Raw genomic sequence first — 27,366 nt, forward strand, 5'->3', positions numbered from 1 at the left:
CCAACGCCCTGCTTACTTTTGTAAATCTTATTCTTACTCCATGATATGCTATGTAGCTGGGTGGCTGGCCCCTAGAGTCTTCCTTGTTCTCTGGCTTCTTTCTTTTCTCTTTCCTCCCAGATTTCTCCTTCTATTTATTCTCTCTGCCTGTCAGCCCCGCCTATCCTTTCTCCTGCCTTGCTATTGGCCGTTCAGCTCTTTATTAGACCATCAGGTGTTTTAGACAGGCAAAGTAACACATCTTCACATAGTTAAACAAATACAACATAAACAAAAGTAACACACCTTGAAATATTCTATAACACCTGATTTGTTTTTTCTTTATGTTTATGATGGATAGATAAAAATCTTTCTTATAGGTAGATTTCTTACACATGGATTCTTAGCTTGTAATTGCATAAAGTTATCATACCCTTTTTTGGTTTTGGGTTTTTTTTGCGGGGAGAGTTGGGTTTTGGGTTTTTGTTTTTCTGTTATCAGCTTGATACTCTAGATGTATCCAACAGTCTTATTAAATAAGAAACACAGAAACAATGTAAAAGAGAAAGCCGAGAGGTCAGAGCTCAGAGCTAAAATCTCACCCTTCCTCCTGCGCCGTGTCCCAGCTTCCCCAAAGAGAGCTATTTCCTGTGTGTAAGTCGTTTTTTCTAGTCATTCTGCCTTCTCATTGGTTGTAAACCCAAACACGTGACTGCCTCGTCACTGTCTGAATGTACAGCCCTCTAGGTCTTAAAGGCATATGTCTCCAATGCTGGCTGTATCCCTGAACACACAGAGATCTATGGGATTAAAGGCGTGTGCCACCACCGCCACACTCTGTCTATGGCTCTAATAGCTCTGACCCCTGGGCAACTTTATTTATTAACATACAATCAAAATCATATTTCAGTACAATTAGAATACCACCACATGATACAGTATAAATTCTTATCCTAATAGTGATAGTGAGATGTTTCGTTGAGGCTCGCCCAGTAATTGAGTAAAACCAAAACTTATAAGCCACAGTCATCCTAGGGTCCCCTCTGCTATATAGCCTCCCTGGTTCTGTGTGTTGCAGTCTGATTGTTCTTTGCTTTATATCTAGTATCCACTTATAACTGACTACATACCATGTTTGTCCTACTGAATTTGGGTTACCTCACTCAGGATGATATTTTCTAGTTCCATCCATTTGCCTGCAAATTTCATGCTGTCATTGTTTTTCTCTGCTGAGTAGTACTCCATTGTGTATATGTACCACATATTCTCAACCCATTCTTCAGTTGATGGGCATCAGGTTGTTTCCAGGTTCTGGCTATTACAAATAGTGCTGCTATGAACATAGTTAAGCATGTATCTTTGTGGTATGATTGAGCATTCCTTGGGTATATGCCCAAGAGTGGTATGTCTGGGTCTTGAGGTAGATCGATTCCCAATTTTCTGAGAAACCACCATACTGATTGTACAACAGTGGCTGTACAAGTTTACATTCCCACCAACAGTGGAGGAGTGTTCCCTTTGCTCCACATCCTCTCCAACATAGACTGTCATTAGTGTTTTTGATCATGGCCATTCTGACAGGTGTGAGGTGATATATCAGAGTCATTTTGATTTGCATTTTTCTGATGATTAAGGGTGTTGAGCATTTCTTTAAATGTCTTTCAGCCATTTGTGATTCTTCTTTTGAGAATTCTCTGCTTAGCTCTTTAGCCTATTTTTTAATTGGATTGTTCATTATTTTGATATCTAGTTTCTTGAGTTCTTTATATACTTTGGAGATCAGTCCTCTGTCTGGTGGTGTTTTGTTTGATTGTTTTTTAGGACAGGATTTCTCTGTATAACAGCTCAGGCTGGCCTTGAACTCACAGAGATTCACCTGCCTCAGCCTCTTGAGTGCTGAGATTAAAGGCGTGTGCCGCCACCGCCACCACCACCCAGCTTGTTTTGTTTTTGTTTTAATCAGTTTAATCAGTAGCTTTGCTGTCCTGGAACTTGCTCTGTAGAACAGGCTAGTCTCAAACTCAGACCCACCTGCCTCCACCTTCCAAGTGCTGGGACTTTCAGGCCTGGCTTTTTATTATTTTCTTAGATTAACAACAACTGAATTATTGCCTAGTAGTTAAAAGTTTTAATAACAAGCTCAGTAACTAAGTAACCTCCACTAGCCAGATTGATTTCAGATGAACTGCCTTCATCAGGAAGGTTAATAATAAATCCTAGTATAAGATAAGCAAGGTTGTGTCAGGTTTGAACTACAGTGACCTAAAACCACCCAAGTAAGGTGAGAAGTGTTTTGAGATTGACTAGGTGATGAACAGTGTCTTCAAGAGCTGCTCGTCTGAGATATATAGAAGTATGCATTTTCTTTAGATCATTCTCAGTTTATATACATTGGGGAAGGAACTATTAAGCAATTAATGGGAAAGAATTTTATATGTGGGTTTAGATAGCTTTATTTTTTAAGATTTATTTTTATTTTATTTGGATGAATATTTTGCCTATGTATATGTCTTTGCACCACATGCTTGCGTAGTGCTCTCTGAGGCCAGAAGAGGACATTAGATTTCCCAGAAACTGTAGGTACAGACAGTTGTGAGCCACCACTTAGGTGCTGGGAATCGAACCCAGGTCCTTGAGAAGAGCAACCAGTGCTCTTAACCACTGAGCCATCCCTCTAGCCCCTATTTTATCTTCAGATAGAGGCTCACTATGTAGCCTTGGCTGGCCTAGAGCTCACTTCATAAACCATTGTGGACTCAGATTCAGACATCCACCTGCCTCTGCCTCACAAGTACTGAGATTAAAGGAATACAGTACCATTTCTAGCCTAGAATGCTTTTACCGTGGTCCATATACTGGAGATATTTCTCAGTGAAAAGCACTTACTACCATGTACAGAGCCCTGGGTTCGATCTCCAATATCAGAATAAATATGTAAGTAAATAAATAATATGCATACATTGATACAGTTGGTCTTATGTTCAGATTGTACTTGGTGGAACATGTTAGTGCTCTCTGGGCTTTAGGGTGCTACGTCTTTGTTGTTGCTCCTTCCCACAGACAACAGAACTACCTGGTTTAAACTTAAAATACTGGAAAGCCAAAGTACTAAGTGAAATTCACTAAACACATCATGTATGTTAAAAGTTCAAGTATGTGACTTAATTCTTAATTCCTGCTAACTTCTCTATTTAGGTTTTAGCTGCATAGACATTCTGTTAAAAGAGATTTCACAACAAACATGAATGAGAGCAGATCTTCCATTTCATCGACACATAGACTTAAGTCTCTCTCTCTCCCCCCTCCTCCCTCCCTCCTTCCTCCCCCGCCCCTACCCCACCCATAGCTGTGTGTCTGGGGGGGTTTGCTCTTTATTTTGAGACTGGATCTCACTGTGTAACACAGGCTGGCCTTGAAGTCCTCCTGCCTCTTCCTCCTGATTGTACAGGCTTGGGTCACCAAACCCAGCTAATTATAATACATTCTTGAATCCATCGGTTAGCAGTTAAGTTGTGAAACATGAACTGGTCCAGATGTGATGCATTTACATTTGCAGTATGTTAGTGTGTGCCACACGTGCTATAGGAGTTCTGTGGTAGGCTGCTCTAGGCCAGCAGAGATTCAGGGGCTTCCTTGCTCCAGCAGCATTTATTTTAGAGAATGTTACTTTTAATCTCATTTTTTAAAAGTCAGTCTACCTAAGAATATTTCTGATTAACTTTACTAAAATTTTATTCCAAAGGTGTCTGCTACCTTTTATAGCCCCCTTATCAAGTTTTTCTCACCCGTAACTGTCCAAGTTACATGCAGTATAGGGTTGTCTGGTTGTTTAGCTGCATAGGTATTGTGGTTTGAGTATGAAATGTCTCCAGCAGGCTCATGTGTTGAACAGTTGGCCCCCACCTGGTAGTGCTATTTTGGGAGGTGGTAGAAACTTTAGGAGATGGATCTAGCTGGAGGAAGGGGGTCACTGGAGGCATGTGTTTGACACTTATACTCAGTACCTGGTCTCTTACTTGCTGTCTGCTCTGACCAACAAGAACCTCCTCTGTGTTCTATCCAAAAGTCCATGGGGCCAAGCAGCCATTCGATGTGCCAATAAATCTTGCTCCTTTAGGTTGGTATTTGAGGTAGTGGACTTAATTTGTGCAGACATAACCAATGCAGGGCTAGAGAGATGGCTCAGTGGTTAAGACTTCCTGCTGTACAACCATGAAGACCTAATCCCGGTGTTCATATAACAGTGCATGTACTCAAGTACACCTATCACACAGATAAACTCTTTCCTAACAAAGTAACTAATGGGCCAGGCATGGTGTGCACTCCTTTAATCCAAGCAGTAGGGAAGCAGAGACAGGTGGATCTCTGAGTTTGAGTCCAAGCCTGGTCCATGTAGTGAATTCCAGAACAGCCAAGACAAGTGAGACCCTGTCTTAACCGATGATGTTGATGACGACGATGATGATGATGATGATGATGATGATGATGATGATGGTGATGGCGGCGGCGGTGGCAGCCTTGGAGTGGGTATGGCCTTGTTGGAGGAAGTGTGTCTCTGTAGGGGCAGGCTTTGAGCTCTCATACGCAAGCCACACCCAGTGAGATAGTTAACTTCCTTTTGCCTGCAAGTCAAGATGTAGGCACTCAGCTACTTCTCCAGCACCATGTCTTGTGCCACCATGTTGTACCATGATGACAATGGACTAAACCTCTGAACTGTAAGCCACCCAATTCAATGTTTCTTTATAAGAGTTGCTATGGAGCCGGGCAGTGGTGGCGCACACCTTTAATCCCAGCACTTGTGAGGCAGAGCTGGGCAGATCTCTGAGTTCGAGGCCAGCCTGGTCTACAGAGTGAGATCCAGGACAGGCACCAGAGCTACACAGAGAAACCCTGTCTCAAAAAATAACAACAACCAAAAATAAAAAAAGAGTTGCCGGGCTGGAGAGATGGCTCAGAGGTTAGGAGCACCAGCTGCTCTTCCAGAGGTCCTGAGTTCAATTCCCAGCAACTACATGGTGGCTCACAACCATCTGTAATGAGATTTGGTGCCCTCTTCTGTATATATAATAAATAAATAAATCTTAAAAAAAAAAAAAAAAAAAAAAAGAGTTGCCATGGTCATGGTGTCTCTTCACAGCAGTAGAAACCCTAACTAAGACAACAGAATTTCTCTCTCTCTCTTCTCTCTCTCTCTCTCTCTCTCTCTCTCTCTCTCTCTCTCTCTTTCTCTCTGAGAATCTCGTAGTTTTTCACTGTTCACATACTGTAAGCAAGAGAAAAAACTGTAAAATGTTTAAATAAGTCTTCAGTCTGAAATTGCCTAGGAGCTGGTAAAAGATGGTTTTGAATTTATTAATTAGCCTAAAATTATAAAATAACCAAAGGAAATCTGTAAGTCTTCATTTACTTTATTTCAATCTCTTTTGAAATGTAATTGTAATTTGAATGTAATTGGCCCCCACAATCTGATAGGGAGTGGCATTATTAGGGAGTGTGGCCTTGTTGGAGGAAGTGTGTCATTGTGGGAGCCGGCTGTCGAGAATTCCTGTGCTCAGGATACTGCCCAGTGAGTCAGTTGACTTCTGTTCCCTGCTAGTCGAGATGTAGGCAGCAGCATGTCTGCCTGCATACCACCACACCCCATCGTGACGATAACAGATTGAACCCCTATAACTAATCAAGCCACCCCAATTCAATGTTTTCGTTGTAAGAGTTGCCATGGTCATGGTGTCTCTTCACTGCACTGCAGTAGCAACCTAAACTAAGACAATTTCTTTTCTCCTTTTTTAAAAAATTTTATTTATTTACTTTTTATTTATTTATTTATTGACAGAGGTTTTTTTTGTGTAGCCCTGCCTGTCCTAGATCTCGCTCTGTAGACCAGGCTGGCCTTGAACTCACAAAGATCCACCTGCCTCTGCGCCTCCTGAGTGCTGGGATTAAAGGCGTGTGCCACCACCGCCTGGCCAACTGTTTTCTTGTAGGTCTTTATGTAGCCTTGACTGGCTCTCAAGGGCTGGGGTTAAAGACTGCACCACCGTGCCCAGCTCTAGTTCAGTCATTATCCACCCTACCACCAAAGTGGCCACCTTATATCGTAGATAATCCATACCTGGCTGAGTAAATGAAGTGAAATTTCATAGTTGACTTTTTTTCTGGGCATGATAAAAAATTCCTGTCTTGTTTGCAAGTTGATGGTGGGATTTTAAAAGGTCAGTGGCTGGTTTTTCCATGGTAGTCAAGGATATGAATAACATGATTGAGATCTGAGATGACCACAACTTACTTAACCATAAGTTTGAATTACAGTGGCCAGAATCCCAGGAAAAGAGATCTGTGTAAGTCACAAGAGGAATCGTGGGTTATAGACCACAGGAATTGATCCTTTTCCCTGTCCAGTTGTGAATGATTTTTTTCCCTCTTCTTTAAGCCTGCTCCTTACTGAATTACAGAAAAGGGGGAGTAGTGACTGTGTCTGTGACTGCCCAGAGTAGTCAGTCAGAAGTATGTGCTGCTCTGTTTGGTCGTGTTTGTGCTAGGCATGAAGTCCAGGCCCTTGGGCATGCTGGGCACGTGTTATATAGCATTAGAGCTCGCTCTTGAAGAGAAATGAGGTGATTGTTCTAAGGGAGCTTTTTCTGCCTGTCAAGGTGAGAATTTGGAGCCCTGAATGCCGTCCGTCTAAGGTCCAGCTTGACTGAGACATGGCAGAGGTGTTTTGTCAGGGCAGTTATAGAAAGAAAGATTTGGGGGTCTTTCTTACTTTTCTTTTGCTTATAGCCAAAGCAACCTAGAAAGGAAAGTATTTAATTGGTACTTGCTCACAACTTCACAGGATGAGTCTGTTACCATCATGCAGTAGGCCTGGCCTGAAGCAGTAGCTGAGAGCTCACTCAGGAGCACCTAACTCACCCCTTCTTGTCTGCAGGTGGGAGGGAGGCAGAGAGGAAGGCTGGGCCTGACAGTGACTCACCTCCTCCAACAGGGCCACACCCTCTGATCCTTCCAAACATCCCACCGGCTGGGAACCAGATTTTCAAATATTCATGCCTCTAGGGGTCCTTCTCTGTGGTAGGGTCCTGTGCTGTTGTTCCCTTTGGGGGCAAGGCCAAGCAGGCGCAGAGTCAATGACACAGACTCCAGGAGAATGTGGAAACAACAAGCTCAGTTTATTTGGGAAGAGGCAAGCCTTACATACCCTCCACTCCACCCTGGGGGGAGGTCTGATGAATATGTATCTGCTGCTGTGACATGACTGCCTCTTATTGGTCCAGGTCCATCTCCAGATCATGTCTCAAACCCAGGCAGACCCAGGTTGGCTCTCAGAAAGTATCTTTTTTACTGGTTTGGGCTGGCTGGCCCTAAGCCTGTTAGGGATGAGTCATCCCACAATTCTCATTCTAACCTCCACAGACTCCGAGGGAAAGGGTGTTCCGTGAGCCCACTCCCTGATGATAAGGGGATAGGTTTTTACAAAGTTAATTTTAGGTATGTCAAATCTGATAAAACTAGAGATATGAAGGACCTATTACAAAGATTTTGTAGTTATCAGCATACATTTACTGCTTTAATTTTTTTGTTGTTGTTTGTTTTTTGAGACAGGGTTTCTCTGTAGTTTTGGTGCCTGTCCTGTAACTCACTCTGTAGACCAGGCTGGCCTGCAACTCACAGAGATCTGCCTGGCTCTGCCTCCCGAGTCCTGGGATTAAAGGCATGCGCCACTGCTGCCCAGCTTAATATTTTTTAAAGATTTATGTATGTGAGTGCTCTAACTGCATGTACACCTTTATTCCAGAAGAGGGCACCAGATCTCATTACAGATGGTTGTGAGCCACCATGTGGGTGCTGGGAATTGAACTCAGGACCTCTGGAAGAGCAGCCAGTGCTCTTAACCACAGAGCCATCTCTCCAGCCCTATTGCTTTAATATTATAAGACAGTGGGTCCCAGAGCGAGTCTACAAAGCTAATTCTTTAGAGGAAATGGGTGGATAAAAGGGAAACCTGTGGTATCGTGTGCAGCCAGAGGATGAGCAGTACGAGGACAAAAGGCGGGTGAGCTAGGTGGCTCTTGAGAATGGAGGTATGGCCAGCTGAAGTGTGCACATGCATCTGGAGGTCAGAGAACAACCTTGGGTGGTGTTCCTCAGGCACCTTATACCATTTGAGGCAGGGTTTCTCTTTGGTGTGGGGGGGGGTGGTTTTGGGTTTGGTTTTTTGAGATGAGGTTTCTCTGTGTAGTTTTGGTGCCTGGCCTAGAACTAGTTCTAGCCTGGAACTCACAGAGATCCACCTGGCTCTGTCTCCCAAGTGCTGGGATTAAAGGCGTGCGCCACCACCGCCCACTGAGTTTCTCTTCTTAATAGTGTGCAATATCACCAAATACCGAAGCTAGTTGGCTGACACACTCAGGGATCCAGGGATCTGCTTGCCTCTGCGGCTCATCTCCTCTGCTGAATTACAAGTGTGTGCCCAGGGCTTGTCCGTGCTTCTGAGAATGCAAACTCGGTCTTCGGCCTGGAGGCCAGCACTCCACTGACTGAGCCGCCCCAGCCCCACCTTAAAGGCTAACACCTCATGCTCACTGTAGTGCACAATGGCGGGATTGTCTGCACTGAATCTGAAAAGGCAAAGAATTTGCAAGTAAAAGTCCCTGAAATGATTGCTAATCGTGGTTAAGTGAGACAAACGTCATTCCTAGGTATCCACAGGGTTTGTTTTGTTGTTTGTTTTTCGAGGCAGGGTTTCTCTGTGTAACAGTTCTGGCTGTCCTGGAACTCACTTTGTAGACCAGGCTGACCTTAAACTCAGAGATCCGCCTGCCTCTGCCTCAAAAGTGCTGAGATCAAAGGCGTGCGCCACCACCGTTTGTCCTGTCCACAGGACTTTAACCCAAAAGATTCACTGCACTTCTCTATTTTAGTGTTGAAATAGAGAAGGAAGGAAGAAAAACAAACAAACAATGGACACTGGCTCATAAGCAACCAAGAAAAAAGCATTAGCCATAGAATTCCTCTCCTGTGGGTCCTCCTTTAAGTTGTGAGCCACCTACTGTCACTGTGCTTTACGGACTGGTGAACTCCATGATTCATTTGAACACTCCTGAAGAGATACAGGTAGCTGGCAGCATTTCCACTCTGATGAGATGCCACATTTGTATTAATATTTTAGGCTAGTCCTTTGCTTAGTTTGAAATGTGTTTTATAGTTATTTTAGTGCTGTGTAAAAACGTCCTGATAAAGAACAGCAGTATTATACTTCTCTTTTTACAGGTAAAGAAATTGAGGTGTGGAAAGGAGAGACTTAGAAGTTCAATGAGCAAGTTAGTGGGGGCCTGAGATTAGACTTGAGGCTCTAGTCCATTGTTCATTATTGAGGAACAAATATCCCCATTGATGGAGGTAGTGCAGCCTGACGTCCACAGTGCATTCGGTGATAGTTGCTTCTGCTTACCCTCCTGAGGTAGCCCTTGAATGCCTCTAAACTAGACCCGTGGTCTTGCCTGGAGAAGGTAGTGGCCACACAGTTTTCCGGGAAGAGTGGTGAGAAAGGGTTCAGGAGTCAGGCATGATGGCGCACACCTTTAATCTCGAGTACTCTGGAGGCAGAGACGACAGTTTTCTGTGAGTTCCAGGCCAGCCAGGGCTAAGTAGAGAGAGCCTGACTTGGGGGAAAGGCTAAAGGGAGGCTCTTTAACTGGAGCCTCTTGATTACCACACCCGGATGTTTGGGTTGAGCCAAAAACCCACACACAGCCCTGCTTGGACTTTGGGGACAAGCAGTGCTTAGACTGGTATTCCCTGACTGTTTGTAAAGACAGGCTTACAGCACATGGATGCAGAAGCCTCTAAGTCTTCTTTTGTTTTGTTTTGTTTTTTTTACCTAATACTTCAAAAATATTCTAGGAAAGAAATTCTTTGTGAGAAAGGATGTTCTCATAATCCAACAATCAGGAGGCTGAGGCAGGAGGATCACCAAGAATTTAGAGCCAGACTGGGCTACAGGGTGAAACCCTGTCCTAAAAAAACACCAACAAAACAAGAGTTCACTGTGAATTTTTCTTAGTTTGTAGTTTGGGTTTTCTCTGTCAGCGCCTTTGGTTTGGGGGTTTTTTGTTTGTTTGTTTTGGTGCCCAGACCCTTCCAAGTGCTCTGTTACTGAGTTCTACCCCAAGCCTCATGTCTTATTTTGAATGAAGAGTCTGCACATCTTCACATGCAGAGCGTGCTTCTTTACCCAGTTGTCACGGCTGGCCATTTGAGGAAGCTCCCGCCGCTTCCCAGTGGCCAGAGCCAGAAGCTCCTGGTGCCCAAAAGGTGTATCATCTCCTCCCAAAGCTAATGTGGACTTTTCCTTTGTTGCTCTTCTGTTTTACAGATGTGACTCAGCATATCTGTAACATGGATCAGAAGTGTGTTAACACAGGAAGAGGAGGGTATAAACAGGAAGGAGAACCAATAACTAAGGGTCCTTTTGTTTGTTTGGGGAAACACATTGGCAAAGCTTATTGGTAGCTTGAGGAAACTTGAAAGTAGTAGGAAAGTTTAGGAGGGCCCTGGGTCTGTAGGAGGTGGGCTGCAGTATTTCTCTAGCCCCCAAACCCTTCTGAACATCAAAGAGAACAAAACCTAGATTTCAGTTTTAAAGGTTTTGTTGTTGTTCTGTGGGAACATTCAACAGGAATCCTTTCAGCAGCTCCTGTCATAAACGTGGCAGTGAGCAGCATGGGCTATTTCCTAGGCCGAGGGACGTGAAAATAAGCACATTGCCACTGTGAAGTACTGCAGCAGCAGCCTGGGCAGTCTGTGTTAAGCCCATTCTGCTGGCCTTGCACTTGTGAGAAAGGGAAACTTCGGAGAGAGGCAAGCCTGTCTCTAGGCATGCATGGCTCCCCTGAGCACTGTGCAGTTTTGCTGCAGACATGGTGAACTTGCCTCATCATGAAAGCAAGACAGTATGTTTCATCCATTGACAGAGGCAGCAAGGTGGGAATCCAGCCTCTTGGGCAAGTTATACAACCTGTGTGCCTCAGTTTCTTTATTTGTGAAGTGGACTTGGTAGTGGTAACCACCTCATTGGTTGTATTGAAGTAGTGTGGTGGGTCACACCTGTAATCCCAGCAACTGGAGGATTCGAGGAAGGAGGATCAAGAGTTTGAGGCCAGTGCCATCTGTTCATCTACCACTGATGTTAACTGTGACTATTGCTAACTCTCCTGCTCTGGCATTATGGGTTGTACAACTATTTATTTATATATTTTGATTTTTAGAGACAGGGTTTCTCTGTATAATAGCTCTAGCTGTTCTAGAACTCACCCTGTAGACCAGGCTGGCCTCAAACTCAGAGATCCGGCTGCCTCTGCTTCCCTAGTGCTAGGATTAAAGGTGTGCATCACCATACACAGCCTAGATTTTTAAAACTCTGAAGTCTTAGGGGAACATGTTTTGCTTTTCCTTCTTGGTTAAAATGTTAGCACTTAGGTTCTGGTGTGTGGCACTTGACTATAATTTGGTTCCATGGGACTGTTGTGAAGAGAGCCTTTTAAAAGCCCAGGTGGAAACTTCTGAAGCGTGTCTTCACCTTCTGGATAGAGCTCCTCGCTGTGAGAGCAGACCAAGCAAGCTGTCCAGAGACCTGGTACAGGATCTACTGCCCACATATGAGTGTTTACAATTAGGCTTGAATAAAACAAAAAGCTTATTTCCTGATTTACACTCACCGTATCTTGAGCAGACACATGTGATTTGTGGCAGATGTTTTGGACAGTGCAGAGATAGGACATCTTTATCTCTGCACAATGTTCTGTTGAGAAGCACAACTCTACAGGAAGTGAGCAGGAAGAACCTGCAGTCTGAAAGATTTTCTTCTCCCCCACCCCCTCTCTTTCTTTGTATGGTGTTGGAATGAACCTAGGGCCTTGGGCATGCTAAGTAAGCTCCCTACCACTGCACTACATCCCTTGCTTTGTGGAGGCTTTTCTAGAGTGGAGTTGGGCCGTTTGTATATAAAGCTTTACTGGAGCATAGTCACGCCCATTTGTGGTGTTTATCTTTGGCTACTTGGTGCCACATCAGCAGAGCTATACTGAACAGACCACGTTTGGTGGCCGCAGGATCTAAAGTATTCACTCCAATCATCTAACAGTTTTTTTTTTTTCAACCTTGCCGTATCTGTCATTTTCATCCAGACAGTCCTTTGTTGTGAGTGCGCCCTGTGCATTGTAACACTTTTAATAGCATCCTTGGCCCTTACCCAGTAGATGTCGTCAATAGCATCCTGCCCTGTTTTGATGACCAGAAATATTTCCATATCCTCCTAGATTCCATGGGGAGCACAGACCTCAGGTAGGGAGGCTTGGAAAGCATCCACTAGTAACAGCGTAGGCGATCATTGTGAAAATAGACCAGATCCAGTGAGAACAAGGAATGAAGAGTTTTGTTACTTCAGTGTTCCTCCAGAGACAGGAGTGTTTATATGCAGGGTGGTTGGAGCAGGAAGAGGAGTGGAGGCAGAGGCCTGTGGACGGAAGTCACATCGTCTCTGAAGTTGGGAAGTGTGGGCTGTGCTGTACCCAGGTTTTCAAGGCTTCTTCCTCTATAGAGCACGAGGTAACTGATATCGCGTGGGTATACCAGTAAGACAAGAGTTAATATTAGCAGTAGGTTTCTTATCTGTCTTGTGGCTATTTATGGTTTTAAGTGGTTTGTATGGGTTTATTTTACTTTTTTCTTTTCTTTTTTCTGAGACGGGGTTTCTCTGCATAGCAGCCCTGGCTATCCTGGTACTTGCTCTGTAGACCAGGCAGGCCGGCCTCAAACTCAGAGATCTGCCTGCTTCTGCCTCCTGCCTCCCAAGTGCTGGGACTAAAGGCATGTGCCACCATGCCGGGCTAGGTTTCTATCCTTATTTTGACTAATTGAAGAACTTGATTATATCTATATCCAGTAGAAGTTACTGCCCATTCTTACAATCCCAGCACTCAGTATAATTATGAATTTAAGGCCAGCTGAGCTACTTAGTGAGATCTTGTCAAGGGACTTGGGGAACAGACTATTAAATGTCAAGTTCTATAAAAAGAATTTTCCATTCTTTTTTTCCCCTCCAAAGTAAGATTTCAGTAAATAGCCCAGATTGGCCTGGATTTCACTGGGTAGCCTAGGGTAAGGCTTTAGCCTCATGGCCGTTCTCCTGCCTTACTCTCCTGAATGAATGCTGACATTGCCTGTGTTCCTGGGACCTGTAAGGTGAAGCAGGAATATAAGGGCATCCTCTGGTACATGTCAAGTTTGTGGCCAGCCTAAGCTAAGGGAGATCCCACATCATAAACAGCAACAGTAATGATAACAGTAGTAGAAAAGGGTGAAACATGGCTATTTTAAGGAATTACTCATGAGGCTGGAGAAATAGCTCAGTGGTTAAGAACACTGGCTGCTTTCCTAGGGGACCCAAGTTCAATTCCCAGCACCCCCCATACAGTGACTACTAACTGTCTGTGAAACTCCAGTTCCAGGGGATTTGATAGCCTCTTCTGTCAGCTGTGGACACTGCACACTTGTGGTGCACTGAAGTACATTCAGGCAGAACACCCACATCCATAAAACAAAAATGAACTTTTGAAAGGAAATTAACTCACTTTGGGCTGGGGAGAGGCACAGTGTGGGTGAGCCGCTCGCCATGCACCCCTGAGTTAATGCCAGAACCATGGAAGGTGGAGGAGAGAGTCCGCCCCACGGCCGTTCACTTCAGTGTTCACACATGGCGCATGGCCTCACAGTTGTCACATGTGTGCACACACAGAGATACAGTCTTTCAAAAGAGAAAACGACAGTGACTTGGGTTGGGGTAGATTATTGGGATCTAATTTCCAGTAAATGATGTGTGTTTGTTTCTAGGGTCTCAGTTTGGGAAATAGAGTAACTTGGAATCGAGAAAACCGGGCTGTGGTCATTCTAGTCTAACACGCCCTGGATTCAAACTCCTGTCAATGGGAAAATGGGGGTGGGTAACGGCTGGGAAAATGGCCCTTCAAAGAGAATAATATTCTCTATATCCTAATCTGGTTCCTTAAATTTACATTTTAAAAATGTAATTGATGTTAAGATTGTTATTGTGGGACACACCTTTGTGGAAAATCATCCCCATGGTAGGTAGTTTAAGCAGGTGAACAAGATGGGAGGTGGACGGTGTTGGAGTGGAGAGGTAGCTCTGTAGTCAAGAGTGCTTCTCGGGAGAGCGGCCCTACACCTCCATTGGGCCCCACAGTAGAGCTGGCCCTGACGGTGGAGGTGTGGGAGAACTGACCCTGAGTTCTGGAGAGCTCACCCTGGTGGTGAAGACATGAGAGAGCTGGTGGGCTGGCCAACCCTGCAACTACCGAGGTCTAGAACCAGGGTTATGTGTTGATCCCCCATTTGTGATCTGCTGGAGCACAGGTTTGGGGGTGGTCCTTCGGACCCAGGGCCACACAGGGCAGCAACGGGGTGTCCCAATAGAGTCCCAGTAAGGGTCCAGTGTCAGTGGTGTAGCAGGATCCTTGAACCAAGCCAGTGATTCTTTGCAGTGAACATCTGCATGTAAAGATGTATAAATAAAGGGTTTGCTGCGTGACTCGGTGTCACACTGCAGCCTCCATGATGAGATTGCCCCCCCCTTTCTCTCTTAAATCTTAAATTTTATTTTACTTTTGGGGAGAGATTGCAGGGGCTAATTTAAGAGAATGGAAGCTAGGTGGTGGGATCAGAAAACATGATGTGAAAGACAGGAAGAATAAATTTAAAAATGGAGTGCTACCTGCTCTTGTAGCGAACCTAACTGTGGTACCCAGCAACCCCTGGCCTTCATGGACACCTACATGAACATAAGGCACATGAATAAAAGTAAATTTTTAAGTGAGCATTCGTGACTACTGAACTCCAGTTAATTAGGTGAAATTGCATGTTGCCATGAATGAAGTGTTTCTGTTTGTTTTTTCAGATCTTACCAATATATTTGAGTCCTTCCTGCCCCAGTTGTTGGCCTATCCTAACCCCATAGATCCTCTCAATGGTGATGCTGCAGCCATGTACCTCCACCGACCAGAAGAATACAAGCAGAAAATTAAAGGTAAGATGGCATATACTTTCAGTTGGCCATTTCAAGCTGCCTTAAATTACTTAGTTCCTGCTGGGCGGCAGTGGTGCACGCCTTTAATCCCAGCCACTCTGGAGGCAGAGGCCAGCGAATCTCTGAGTTCAAGGCCAGCTACACAGAGAAACCCTGTCTTGGAAAAAAAAATTACTCAGTTCCTCATAGTCTTTCTCTAGTCTAAAAAGGGATTGCTGTATGCTACACAGACGCCATGTGACTGGTATGTCCCCATTGGTCCTCTCTTAGGGTTAGAATCCTGCTTTCCCACACTTAGGACCACTTGCATACTGAAGCTGGAGTTGGATTAAAAGGAATACGGTTGTGAAAGAACATCTAAAACTCATGAGTTTCATCAGCTTGCCCTTCCTTCCTCCTCCTCGGTGTGTTCTGTGGCTGCACTCTACCCACAGCCCCTGGCTTGCCTCTTTCCCTTTATTTGTATCAAGGACTTGCCTAGTGAAAAGTGTCGACACATGAATGGAAAAGAACCTGAAGTGTGATGGTGTGTCTGTTCTTTCTGCGCAAACGGCAGGCACTGGAGTCCCCTCCTTTTAGGTAATGATGTGCTCATCTCCACAGAATGCAGAGCATCAGAATCCAGAGTGTGTCCAGTCCATCTGCCAACAATGGCAGCATGTTAGGGAGCTCAGATACATAGGCTGTCCCCTTAGCTGTGCAAGGCGTGTGTTAAATCATCTGTTTCCTCGTCCTCTCCAGCTCCCGCCAAGCCCTGCCAGTCCTGGAGCCCACTTATAAAATAAACACACCGACTCTTATATTATTTAAACTGCTCGGCCATTAGCTCAGGCCTGCCATTGTCTAGCTCTTACTTTTATACTAAGCCCATTTTGTTAATCTATATGTCACCACGTGTTCTGTGGCTTTACCTGTTGCCTCTACATGATGCTCCCTGGACGGCAGCTGGCGTCTCCCTCTCTGTCTTCCTGTCCTGTCCTTTCCTCTCTCCTCTCTGCTAGTCCCGCCTATACTTCCTGTTTGGCTACTGCCAATCAGTGTTTTATTTATCAAACAACCATCCACGGCAGTCCTCCCCAAGTCTCCATGGAGTATTGTTGAGTATTTTTGTTCAAATAAAGTAGAAATGGCCTGTAATTTATTTTCTTAGGTCTCAAGTACTTTGAAAATTTCAGACCTAATTTAATATATAGCACAGTAACTTACATAGCCAAACAACCATATATTCCAAGAAAAATGCACTTTAAACCAGAGAGAGTTTTGTTAGGAAACTATGCTAAAATTTTGTCATAGCCTTTGCTCACCAGTGTCTGTAAGACATAGGTTTTGTAGGAAAACACTTCTGTAGTCCTTTACTCATCATGCCTCAGCAGTGGAGTACCATCCTGACTGGAGTGCAGGTCTGCGCTGGTCCTAGTTACAAAAGGAACCAGGCCTGTGTCCATCTGAAGGAGCTACCTCTGTTTCAGGGACCAACCCCACCTTTCTATGGTGTCCATGCTGTGGGTCAGTCTGCCATTCTTGATATCTGAGGCAGTTGTGGTGGGTAGGCCTGAGCTCGGCCCTGCTTTCTATTGTTCTTTAGTATGCTGCTGCCCCCCCCCTCCCATTTTCCCTTTGCCCTTCAGGAAATAAGAGGTGCCTTGCCTTATTTCTCAAACTTATCTTCTCACCAGCTTTTACCCTTGCTCCTGTTGCTACTGGAATCACCCATTTCCAAAGCCCTTGTCTCTCCCGTGGGCCGTTAGGAACGAGCCTCCATGTGTCATTTCCGGCTCGTCCTTGCTTCCCTTCTCTACCAAAGCTGTGGCCTGACTTCTTCTGAGTCTGTGGACCCTTCTCAGGTCCGTCTTCCTGGGCCTTGCTACAGCTTTAACGCTTCCTTTCTGAACTCTTGTATAATATTAGAGTAACCAGCCTCAATATTATACATCCCAGGGGCTCAGGAGAGAGAACTACTAACAGCGAGGACTATTTTCAGGAAATAGAATCTCAGCACACCGAGTTCTATAGTCCATTTGCTTTAATTCCTCTGGCATAACATCCTTTATACACAGCTTCAGTTCTGTTCTCATGTCTAGCTCCTTCCTTGCCTGATTTCTCTCTATATTTATCTACTCTCCCCTCTAGGTTCTATCTTAATTCCTTCATCTAGTTCTGTCCCTTCTAGGTTCTCATCTATCTAGTTCTTTCCCCTATCAGCTCCTCTCCCGTCTCCTTCTCTCTCATCTGGCTCTTCCTCATCTTGTTCTTCCCCATCTGGCTCTTCCTCACCTTCCATCTTGTTCCTCTAGTTCTCTCTTTTAGCCCTTCAATCTAGTTCTTCCCCATCTCAGTTCGTTCCTCTCAAGTTCTTACCCATCTAGTTCTTCCATTCTCTTTACTCTGTCTCCTCATGCCCTGGGAGTCCTGGTATATATACACTTACAAGCAGTATTCCCTTAACAGTGCAAAACCAGGCTTCCAGGGTCAAATGGAGGAGTGATAAGAATCACATAGGGAGGCAATAACCATTAATTATCATTTGTAACCCCAAAGGGAAGTGACCAATGGGGAAATGAATTAACTAAAGGCTAAATTCAGGTAGTATCTAAGAAGAGGGCTCTTATGTGCTCAACTATAATCTTAAACATGATTGGTAGAAAGTGTTAAGAATCTATAAGTTGCTAGGTCAATGGTAGAAAATAAAACTGTCTTCTTTTTTCCTGTGGCTCCTATCTGTCCAAGCTATCTGCCGTTTTTCTGCAGGGTGGGAGAAAGTGTGCTCAGGCGCTAGGCAACCTGTGTACAGCTAGATGCCTCTAGTGATAGTTAAAGGGAGATCTGGAACCAGAGGTAAGATTTGGGAAAGGAGGAAGTAAGGCTTAATTGGCACATCTGCCAGGCCTTCTCAAACAGGTGGCCCAGATGCTTAAGTCTGTTCTTAGAGAGTACAGAGGTATCTCTGATAAGGTACTTTCCTCCATCTGGGGATGGACCTGGCCGGATGCTGCCAATGATGATAATTACAGAGAGGCTTGAACTGGGGTTCTGGCTGAGCATAGCTGTCAGCACAGAAGGTTATCTAAAATTCCTAGAAGTGGTTAGGTAAGGAGTTAGTGGTCTATAAAGTTGGTAAGGCTGTAAGAAAGGAGGGTCCGAGCTGAATTGTGTAAAGCTATTACTTAACTTCCACCTGACCTAGGTGGTGTCTCCTTGTGGAATTTACCTTAAGTCAGGAGACTCGCCTGTGGGTTGTTATCACTGTTAATCCTCGGAAATTGGGTGACCACCTGGGTGATGTCTCCTTTAGTCCTTGAAAGTGGCTAAGGGAGATATCTGATTCCAGAGAAAGCCTTTCCTGAGGCTGTTCTCCAAATACCTGGAATGTGTATGTCCAGAGAGTGATCAGTCCACACTGTTAGCCTTTCTTAGGGAAAAGTCAATTGGGAAAACTATGAAGGCACACAGATTTTCATAACAGAATACAGCTGATATATAACAAGCCAAGTAACACCAAAAACTCCTTGGGATTTGGCTTCCTCTGGAGGAATTCCCTGATCCCTCCAGGTAGTGGCTTTGCCATAACCAGCTGAGTTCCTATGATATTCCTGCGGCCCGCAGCACTGAACCATCTCTCATTGCATTCCCTGAATGGTCATACAACTTTTGCTTAGGACCCCCCCCCCCCCCACGCTCCCTGTTCTGCTTGTTCATGACTTCAGGTAACTCTCCAGGTAGATGGACTCAAAAGTGGGTATGTCTAGGCCTGACCCTTCTCCCAGGGTGTCTTGGACACTACAGTGGCAGTCACAGCATGGTGTACTTGCATTACAGAGAAGACCATAACTTTTCTCCCCTAGGTGTTAGTGTTTAGATCTAGCTGATGCTGTTTAAGATTGCAGGATAGGGCCGGGTGGTGGTGGCGCACACCTTTCATCCCAGCACTTGGGAGGCAGGGCCAGGCGGATCTCTGTGAGTTCGAGGCCAGCCAGGTTTACAGGGCAAGATCCAGGACAGGCTCCAAAGCTACACAGAGAAACCCTGTCTTGAAAAGCGGAAAGAAAAGAAAGAAAGAAAAAAAAAAAGAATGTAGGTGTAGGGCCTGGAGGATGACGGCTCAGTGGTGAAGAGCATGAATCACTCTTCCAGAGTGTCCTGGTTCTGTTGCTGTGAGGAGACACCATGACCAAAGCAACTTGTAAAGAAGCATTTAACTGGGGCCTTGTTAACGGTTTGGGGAGATTAGTCCGTTATCGGGGGGGGGGGGGGGGGGGGGGCGTGGCAGACAGCAGGCGGACGAGGTGCTGGGACAGTAGCTGAGAGCTCGCATTTGAACTGTAACTTGGAGGCGGAGGGAGAGCAAAACTGGCCCTGGCCCAGTGACACACTCCTCCAACAAAGCCACCCTTCTAGTCCTGCCCAGGGTCATTAACTCAGGACCAAAAATTCACGTAAATGAGCCTAGGGGGAACATTCTAAATCAACCCACCACACAGGGTCTGATTTCAATTCCCAGTACCAGTGTCCAACAGATCACAACTGCCTGGAACTTTAGCTCCAAAGTATCCAATGTCTCCAGCAGACACAGGTACCCCACACGTATGGCAGACACACAGACATGCCCATATCCACATGATTAAAACTAAAAATAAATATTTAAAAAAAAAAAAAACAAAAACAAAAACCACAGGTGTAAGAACAAGGTGAAAACTAAGCAGCCTGTGGAAATGGGCTCCCTTGGCGTTGTCTAAAGATAGGTGGCCTCCCTGCTCAAAACCTTTGCTAGTAAAACCACGTGGTGGCCCACTCCTTGATTTCTCAGGAGCCTTTGAAAGGCGATCAGATCCGAGTTAGAGGACAGCCAGGACTGCATAGAGAGACCCCATCTCAAAAACACGACAAAAAAGCACCTTTGCTAGTGCCCCGGAGAGAGCTCAGTCATTCAAGTACTGCCTTGATATCATAAGTAGAAGAGCCACAGGAGGCTCTGTGGAGCTCACCCACTGGCCTAGCTAATGTCAGTGAGAGACCATGCCTCAAAAAAGAGGCCTGACATTAGCCCCTGGCCTCCATGCAGATGCAGGTGTGCACACACAAACCACCATCCGGCCAGGGATCTTCCTGTGACTGTCTGGTTGGAGGGTTTCAGGTACGGGAGTGTATTCACGCCCTCTGTTAGGCGTGAGAAACTAACCTATAGAACAGTGGTTCTCTCCCTTCTAAAGCTGTAGCCCTTCAGTACAGTTCCTCATGGTGTGGTGACCCCTGACCATAAAATTATTTGTATTGCTACTTATAAATAATTTTGCTACTGTTACAAATGGTAATGTGCAGGATATCTAATATTCAACCCCTGTGAGAGTAAGTGACCCACAGGTTGAGAACCACTGCCATAGAAAAACACAGAATTTCTTGATTTATATGTACTCACCAAGGCCTCTCACATTCTGCCTCATTTTCCTCAGTTTTGGTCTTGTTGCCTTTTTTTTTTTTTAAAGGCCAGCTTGGGGCGTAGTTGATAGAGTAATGGCCTGGCATACACAAAACCCAGCACTACATAAACTAAGTATGGTGGCACGTGCCTGGGGAGTTTGAGTCAGGGAGGTCATAAGTTCAGGGTTGTCCTTAGATATGTAGAGATTTTGAAGTCAGCCTGGACTACATGAGACTCTGATATATATATATATATATATATATATATTCTGGGCGGTGGTGGCGCATGCCTTTAATCCCAGCACTTGGGAGGCAGAGGCAGGTGGATCCCTGTGAGTTCAAGGCCAGCCTGGGCTACAGAGTGAGTTCCAGGGCAGCCAGAGCTACACAGAGAAACCCTCTCTCAAAAAGAAAAGGAAAGTTAATATTGAGTTTTCGTAGCCCAGCCACACAATTTCGGTGACACTAAGATTTAAATGGACTGCCCTGTGCAGAGTTGACATCGTAGGGGCTTAAGTGGCTGTAACCGCTTCCCTGAGCCTTCATCCAGTTCCTGTCATGGTGCACCCTGCCTCTGTGTCCGGTATCCTCCCCATCAGCGACGTTGTTCTTAGTTTCTTTGCCTTCTTAGTAAATACTTCATCGACATTTGTTTCTTTGAATGTCTTAAAGATGGTGTGACAGATACAGCAACTCCTATGAAGGGAACGTAGAATAGCCAGCCATGAGTCAGAAATAAAATCTCTGGGCTGGAGAAATGGGTCCGTGGTTAGCAGCGCTTGGTGCTCTTTCAGAAAACCCAAGTTCAGTTCCCAGCACCACATAAGTGGCTCACAACCACCTGCAACTCTAACATTAGGCTACACCTGGCCACTTGGAACACCTGTGTGCTCCCACATGTATATAATTCAGCATTTTTCTTATTCCAAAAAGTACTTTTTGGTTTGGTTTTTCAAGACAAGGTTTCTCTGTGTAGCCTTGGCTGTGCCGGAACTCCCTCTGTAGACCAAGCTGGCCTCAAACTCACAGAGCTCTGCCTGCCTTTGTCTCCAAATGTTGGGACTAAAGGCGTGCACCACCACCACCACCCAGCACTCAGACAGTTTAAGCCAGTCTGGTGCATAGTAGGTTCCGTACCGCCCTGGGGCTACACTCGGTCACAGTACAGACTGAAGTGGGGGACCAGGGGAGTGTTCCCCCCGGCCTCCACGCTGTTGTTTCCAGCTCTGGCAGGCCCATGGGGCTTCAGTCTACATCCTGATAGCAGCTCCTACAGCTCCATAGAAAAAGACAGCCTGAGGACATGAGGGACCATGTGTGTCCAGCTTGTGTCCTGATAGGTTTTCCACAAGCCGCCCTTCCTTATATGTGTAGGGAGTTTACTCAGTGTGTTTTGTTTTTGTTTTTTCAAGACAGGGTATTTCTGTGTAGCCCTGACTGTCCTGGAACTCACTCTGTAGACTAGGCTGGCCTGGAACTCACAGAGGTCCACCTGCCTCTGCCTCCTGAGTGCTGGGATTAAAGGCATGCACCACCACCTCCTAGCAACAGAGTGCGCTTTTAGGAACAACTTTATTCTCTATTCAGCACATCTTAAATTCGTTTTCAGCCAGCACATTTGGCCTAGGTTCTTGAAGCATAGATCTTGACGAGAATAAAACATGGCAGAACCACTCGGCTACCCCTCAGCCTCCATCCATAGCCGCTTGTTCCTGATGAGCGCACTGAGACCATTATACTGTCTGCTTCCAAACCCCAGCGGCCAGCATCTCGAGAGTCTGCAGCAGCAGCAGCAGACCCAAGCTAGCTGTAACTCCACAGCTGCGGGTCAGGAGGACAGGTGGCCTGCTCACCTCTGTGGAGTCATCACCAGGCCTCTTCTACCTGGAAAGTCATCGCTTTATAACATGGAAAGTCACAAGTGGGGCTCGCCCCCTCCACCCCACACTAGTCACCTCCCCAAGGAATCCCCCTTGGCTTTCAGTCCTCATAGCACCCCTTACCCTGGTAGAGCAGGGAGTTTGTCCCTTGGGGGTCACTGAACTCACTCTGCTTTCTTCCCTCCCCTTCCCTGTGCAGAGTACATCCAGAAGTATGCAACGGAGGAGGCCCTGAAGGAGCAGGAAGAGGGCACTGGAGACAGTTCTTCGGAGAGCTCTATGTCTGACTTTTCGGAAGATGAGGCCCAGGACATGGAGTTGTAGTAGAAAAGCATCTGCTTTTCAGAAAGACTATTATTTCCTAACCATGAGAAGCAGACTATAATATTCATATTTAAACAAAGCAATTTTTTTTATTACTAAACAAGGTTTTTATGAATAATAGCATTGATATATATATATTATATATCACCCTTTAGATCTTGATTTCTTGGTCATTTCTCAACCTGAGGTGCATAGCATATTCCCACATTCCATTTTGGTAGCAATATGCGGTCTGAATGCATGCATTCATAAGTCCATTTGGCCAAGTCAGCCTGTGTGCTACTGAACTGTCAAGAAATTGCCGCTCAGATAGGTCAACAGGAGTAAAACTAGCAGGAAAAGGTTGCTTCTTTTTAGTGATGGTTCCAAAGAAAAAAACCAAATCTACCAGCTCTTGGATGAAGATAGAACAGTGCATTTCGAGAGTGGAAAGGAAAGGTTGAGGAAGAGGCAAGCTTTGGGAGCGTGTGGCGCTAGCCATGTCCACAGCAGCTGCCCCACGGCCTCCGTGGCCCCTTCTGAGGAGCACTGGGAGACAGGGAGGGGGTGAGAGGTGAGACTTTTTTTTTTTTTTTTGACTCAGATTTAAGAGCATTTTTTCTAGGTAGATTCCTGTCCTCTGTGCTCCCAGACCTGCAGCCACGGTGGTTTTGCTCTGAAGAACTTTTGGAAGTGTTTCTGAACATAAATCTTTTTCTTGGGGTACAGCTCGTCATCCAGAACATTTTTTGAGAGAACAGGACTGGAGGAGAGAAGTGGGAGATGCAGTTAGATCTGCCCCCAGCCCTGGGCTGAGCAGCAAAAACTGGAAGCAGTTTTTGTTTGGTGTTTTTCTTTTCTTTTGTTCCTTTTTATTTTTTATTTGTGTGAATTGAACTTAGACAGGTTGCAGATTGAATTTTACCTACCAGGAGACAGTCTCCTCCCTGGACGAGGCACCATCAGGTGGAGGAAGACCCGGCCCTGTGCGAGCGATCCTTTGAACTCCAGTCTTAGTTTTGTTTTTTGTTTTTGTTTTTCTCTCTCTGGCAGCTGCTCGTGGCAGTGCCCAGTTGCCGACTGCTTATGAGAGAGGGAAGTGTGGGTATATGAGACCCAAAACATCCTCAATTTAAAATGGGTAATAATTGAAACAAGTTGTTGAGGTGGGGAAGATCCACTTTCTTCTGTGACTGGCTAGGGAGAAGGTGTGAACCAGATGTAGGCAGGTTGTGGGAGGGAGGACACTTTCTCCCTCTGCAAGTCAGACAGCTGGAAGCCTGGCCTGCCGCTGCAGCCGCCACCGCCGCCTCTGTCTGCTCAGCTGACTGCCACCCAGAGTGCCCAGCAGCTTCCATCTGGCTCTGGAAGGGATTTGAAGACAGTTTAGACAGAAGCTCTGTATTCTTTGTGTGGAAACCTGAGCAGTAGGAGTAGCCAATCCTAAGACCTTCTGAAGACATTTGAATGTCCCGCTGGACTAACTTTTCTTTCCATGTGTTTGTAGTGTAGAAGTGCTGTATTCCACAGGGTTTAAGTCGGTGAGGTTGGGAGACACCTCTCTTTTTTAATTCAGAAAGCACAATCAGTTTTTCCTTTGAAAATCTATATAAAGTACAACTTTTAGCATGATTATTTTCCTAAATAAAAAGACAAATAATTTACTTATTTTATGTTAATTACGGGCATAAAGCAAAAGGTTTTCTTTGGGGAAACTGCAGTTCTGTGGGGGGCTGTGGTTGGTTCTCTGCGCTGTCCCCTCGGGCACCCTGCCTGTTGTGTTCAAGGTGGCCTCAGCAGTTGTGAAACGCTGTGCCGTGTGGCCGTGCTTACCTGGTGTGCTGTCTTCTGTCGGGGGAGGAGGGTCTGCTGGCGCCTCCACCTTGCTTCCCCTGAGGACTTGCAGTTTGCTCATGCTCTAACCTTTTCTGTAGGTGCTACTTAGGGTAGGCTTGAAGTGCTGGGTGGTGATTGAGTTCAAACAATAAAAAATTGTATTTTTTCAATGCTGTATAAAAATAGTATTCTAATTACCTTTCCAAAAAAAAAAAAAAAAAGATCCTGATAATTGTTTTCGATCTTGTCGAAAGAAATACAAAACAAAACAAAAATCCAACAAAGCATAAGAGTCAGGTTTAGGGAATGGGTGTGAGCGGCTGCTGCTCCGATCCTCCCGGAATCCACTCTGCTGCATTGGAGACCCGTCAGCCCCTCCCGTGCAGAGCAGCAGCAGCGCACAGCTGACCGTGCGCAATGCCCATGTGGATGGAGCCTGGGGCTGAGGCCGCAGGGCGGAAGGCCCATCGGGTGAATGGTGAATCACTGCAGGACTGACAGGTCATGACTGCCCCCAATCACCCCACCCTCAACTTCCCGGAGCCAGGCCTGGTTCTGTGCACGTTGCTGCTCTCTAGGCCTTGACTCTGCTAGGAAGTTGACTTCGCAATCTCTCTGGGCCTTCCTTACTCCTTGGTGAGGTAGGACTAGATGACCATACCATATCCATAGGTGCAAAGGACCAGAAATAAAGCCTGGCTGTGACTCTGAGGGCTCCAGGGCTCCATAGTGAGCCCGCTGTTTGGGCACCGAAACCCTCTTTAGTTGGCTGTGGGCGTCCCTCCTAACTCCCAAGGGGCCGCTGAGCTCCTTTGGAGGCTGAGCACTCTTGCCTTGGAGGGGGGCAGTAAGTCCAGGCTGTTGCTGGCGTTTGCCCACCCTTTGTACTAACCATTGTGAGGGCCTACCGTGTGGTTTACCAGTGCAAGCCGTTCAGATGACTGGAGCTCTTGCCAAACACCAACAAGCAAAGCGGCTGCTGCCTGGCAGCCCACACCTGCCGCGTCCCTCGGCCCCCGAAGCCCAGCCTTGGGCCAGTGGGCTGTGTTCTGTGGTTGCCAACATAGACCCTGGCACTTGACATTTCTTGTCAGCAGTCTCCACCTTCCTCGAGAGTACTGTGCAGCTTCAACCAGCATTTCCTACTAACGAGAGAGTTCTCAGAAGTTGCCACATCTCTCCAGCACTAATGTTTCTGTCCACTTCAAGCGCTGTTCTAATTGCCAACGGCTGATCTAGGCTCCTGAGGAGTGCATCTTCTCAGAGGAACTGTGTCCTGGAAAGGAAGGGCTCCCCGAAGTTCTAGTTGGCCTTGACCTGATACTTGCATTTTCTAGGCCACCTTTTGGGGTGGCTAAGAATCATGACAGATCCTCTGCCAGTCTAGTCTCTCTAGGTCAGGTTTCTGAGAACTGGTATTGGATTTTAATGGTATGTGGCCCCTCTATTTTAGTGACTCGGAAAAGTGAAGCAATTTACAAGTTAGCAAAGGGTCTCACTTTGTTTTCTTCACTTCTGATTGGGTCATAGCCTTGCTGAGTGAAAAACCAACTTGTTTCTGATTGGGCACAAAGAGAACTGCATTTCTTTGGACTTGTGAATCCATGTTCATCTTCCTTTGGCCACTGACCACCTTGGCCAGCTCTTTAGGGACTGGATGGGGTGAAGGCCCTTTGGGGTCGTGGGTGTGCAGCTTACCACTCACCTGAGGAATGGCCATGGCTCTTGGGTTAGCAGTTACTTGGCTGTGGGCGTGGGAAGAAATGGCCTTTAATTACTGATTGTATTTGGTACACATTGTGTGATACTTGAAGAGATAAAAGGGACTTAGCAGCCCTTAATTGAAATCTAAGCTTTTTACCGCTTCCCCCCCCTGCCCTGCCTCCTTCCTTCCACCTTCCTTGCATTGTGATGATCTAGTGGGCATGTCTGTCACCTGGACAAATGCCTCCTATAACCTCTTCATAGTTGTGTATAATGAAACTGTAAACTTTTTTAAATAAAATGTGTATATACCTTGGCAAATGGCTGAACTCGATCAATAGCTGCCCACACATATCCACAAGACAGTGGACAGGAATCAGTCACCCTCAGGCAGGAATAACCAAAAGACACCCCCCCCCCCGCCCCCGACAGCTGGCTGAGGGGTGTGCATCAGAGCCCTCCCGACAAAGCCATCTTGTGCAAGCCCTGTGTGCCTAAACACCTGTGTCCTGTAGACTCGCCTGATGAGGACGTGCAGTTAGTCTGAACTTGATGAGTGTCTGGACAGGAGCCTGCCTGCTTTTGTGTGCCCAGTGCTACCTCTTCCCGGCTGGGGAACTGAACACTACCCCAGCCAGACACCAGGTGGCGGTGCTGTCCAGTCTCCTGACCCCACTGAGCAACCAGAAGACCTGAGACAAGGGTTTCCTCACCGCGTCTGTTATGTTTTGTTTCCTGGGCATGGGGATCCTGGCTCCAGGAGCCCACCTTCATATCTGCCTGTCAGAATTGGCATTGGGGGGGACACCTAGAACAGCGCTCCTTGAATAGGGAGGGCACCCTCCAGGCACGGCTTCCTCCAATGCTCTGAAACATACGCAATCCTCACTGAACCCTTGCCCAAAGGACTGGAAGCTGGAGCTGTTGAGTTCTAGCCCTTTTAGGAGCTGGCCTACCCAATTCCAGCTCCTGCACACCGCAGGCCCTTCCTGAGGAGAGTCTCTAGTGCCTTGACACTGACAGAACTCCATGCAATTACCATGGGATCCTCCGCGTGGAATCCGAGACTTGAATACAGGTTTATTTAGACCCAAGAGGCTTTTAGAGGTCACAGCGCCCATTTTTGAACAGGGAAATATGAGTCAC

At 46.1% G+C, this 27,366-nt stretch overlaps 1 protein-coding gene across 2 annotated transcripts in view; it reads left to right on the top strand.

Annotated features, from left to right (window-relative positions):
• Positions 1–26,541, top strand: part of Ube2h (ubiquitin conjugating enzyme E2 H) — a 107,712-nt gene extending 81,171 nt beyond the window's left edge. For both annotated transcript variants that reach the window (XM_042272974.2, XM_042272976.2), the window contains 2 exons: positions 14,954–15,082; positions 22,577–26,541. In XM_042272974.2, coding sequence (XP_042128908.1) covers positions 14,954–15,082; positions 22,577–22,701 — 254 coding nt within the window. In that variant the 3' untranslated portion in view covers positions 22,702–26,541. The remainder of the gene's footprint in view (positions 1–14,953; positions 15,083–22,576) is intronic.
• The last annotated feature ends 825 nt before the right edge of the window (positions 26,542–27,366 follow it).

This window comes from Peromyscus maniculatus, chromosome 3 (genome assembly GCF_049852395.1).
Source record: "Peromyscus maniculatus bairdii isolate BWxNUB_F1_BW_parent chromosome 3, HU_Pman_BW_mat_3.1, whole genome shotgun sequence".
Taxonomy (NCBI): domain Eukaryota; kingdom Metazoa; phylum Chordata; class Mammalia; order Rodentia; family Cricetidae; genus Peromyscus; species Peromyscus maniculatus.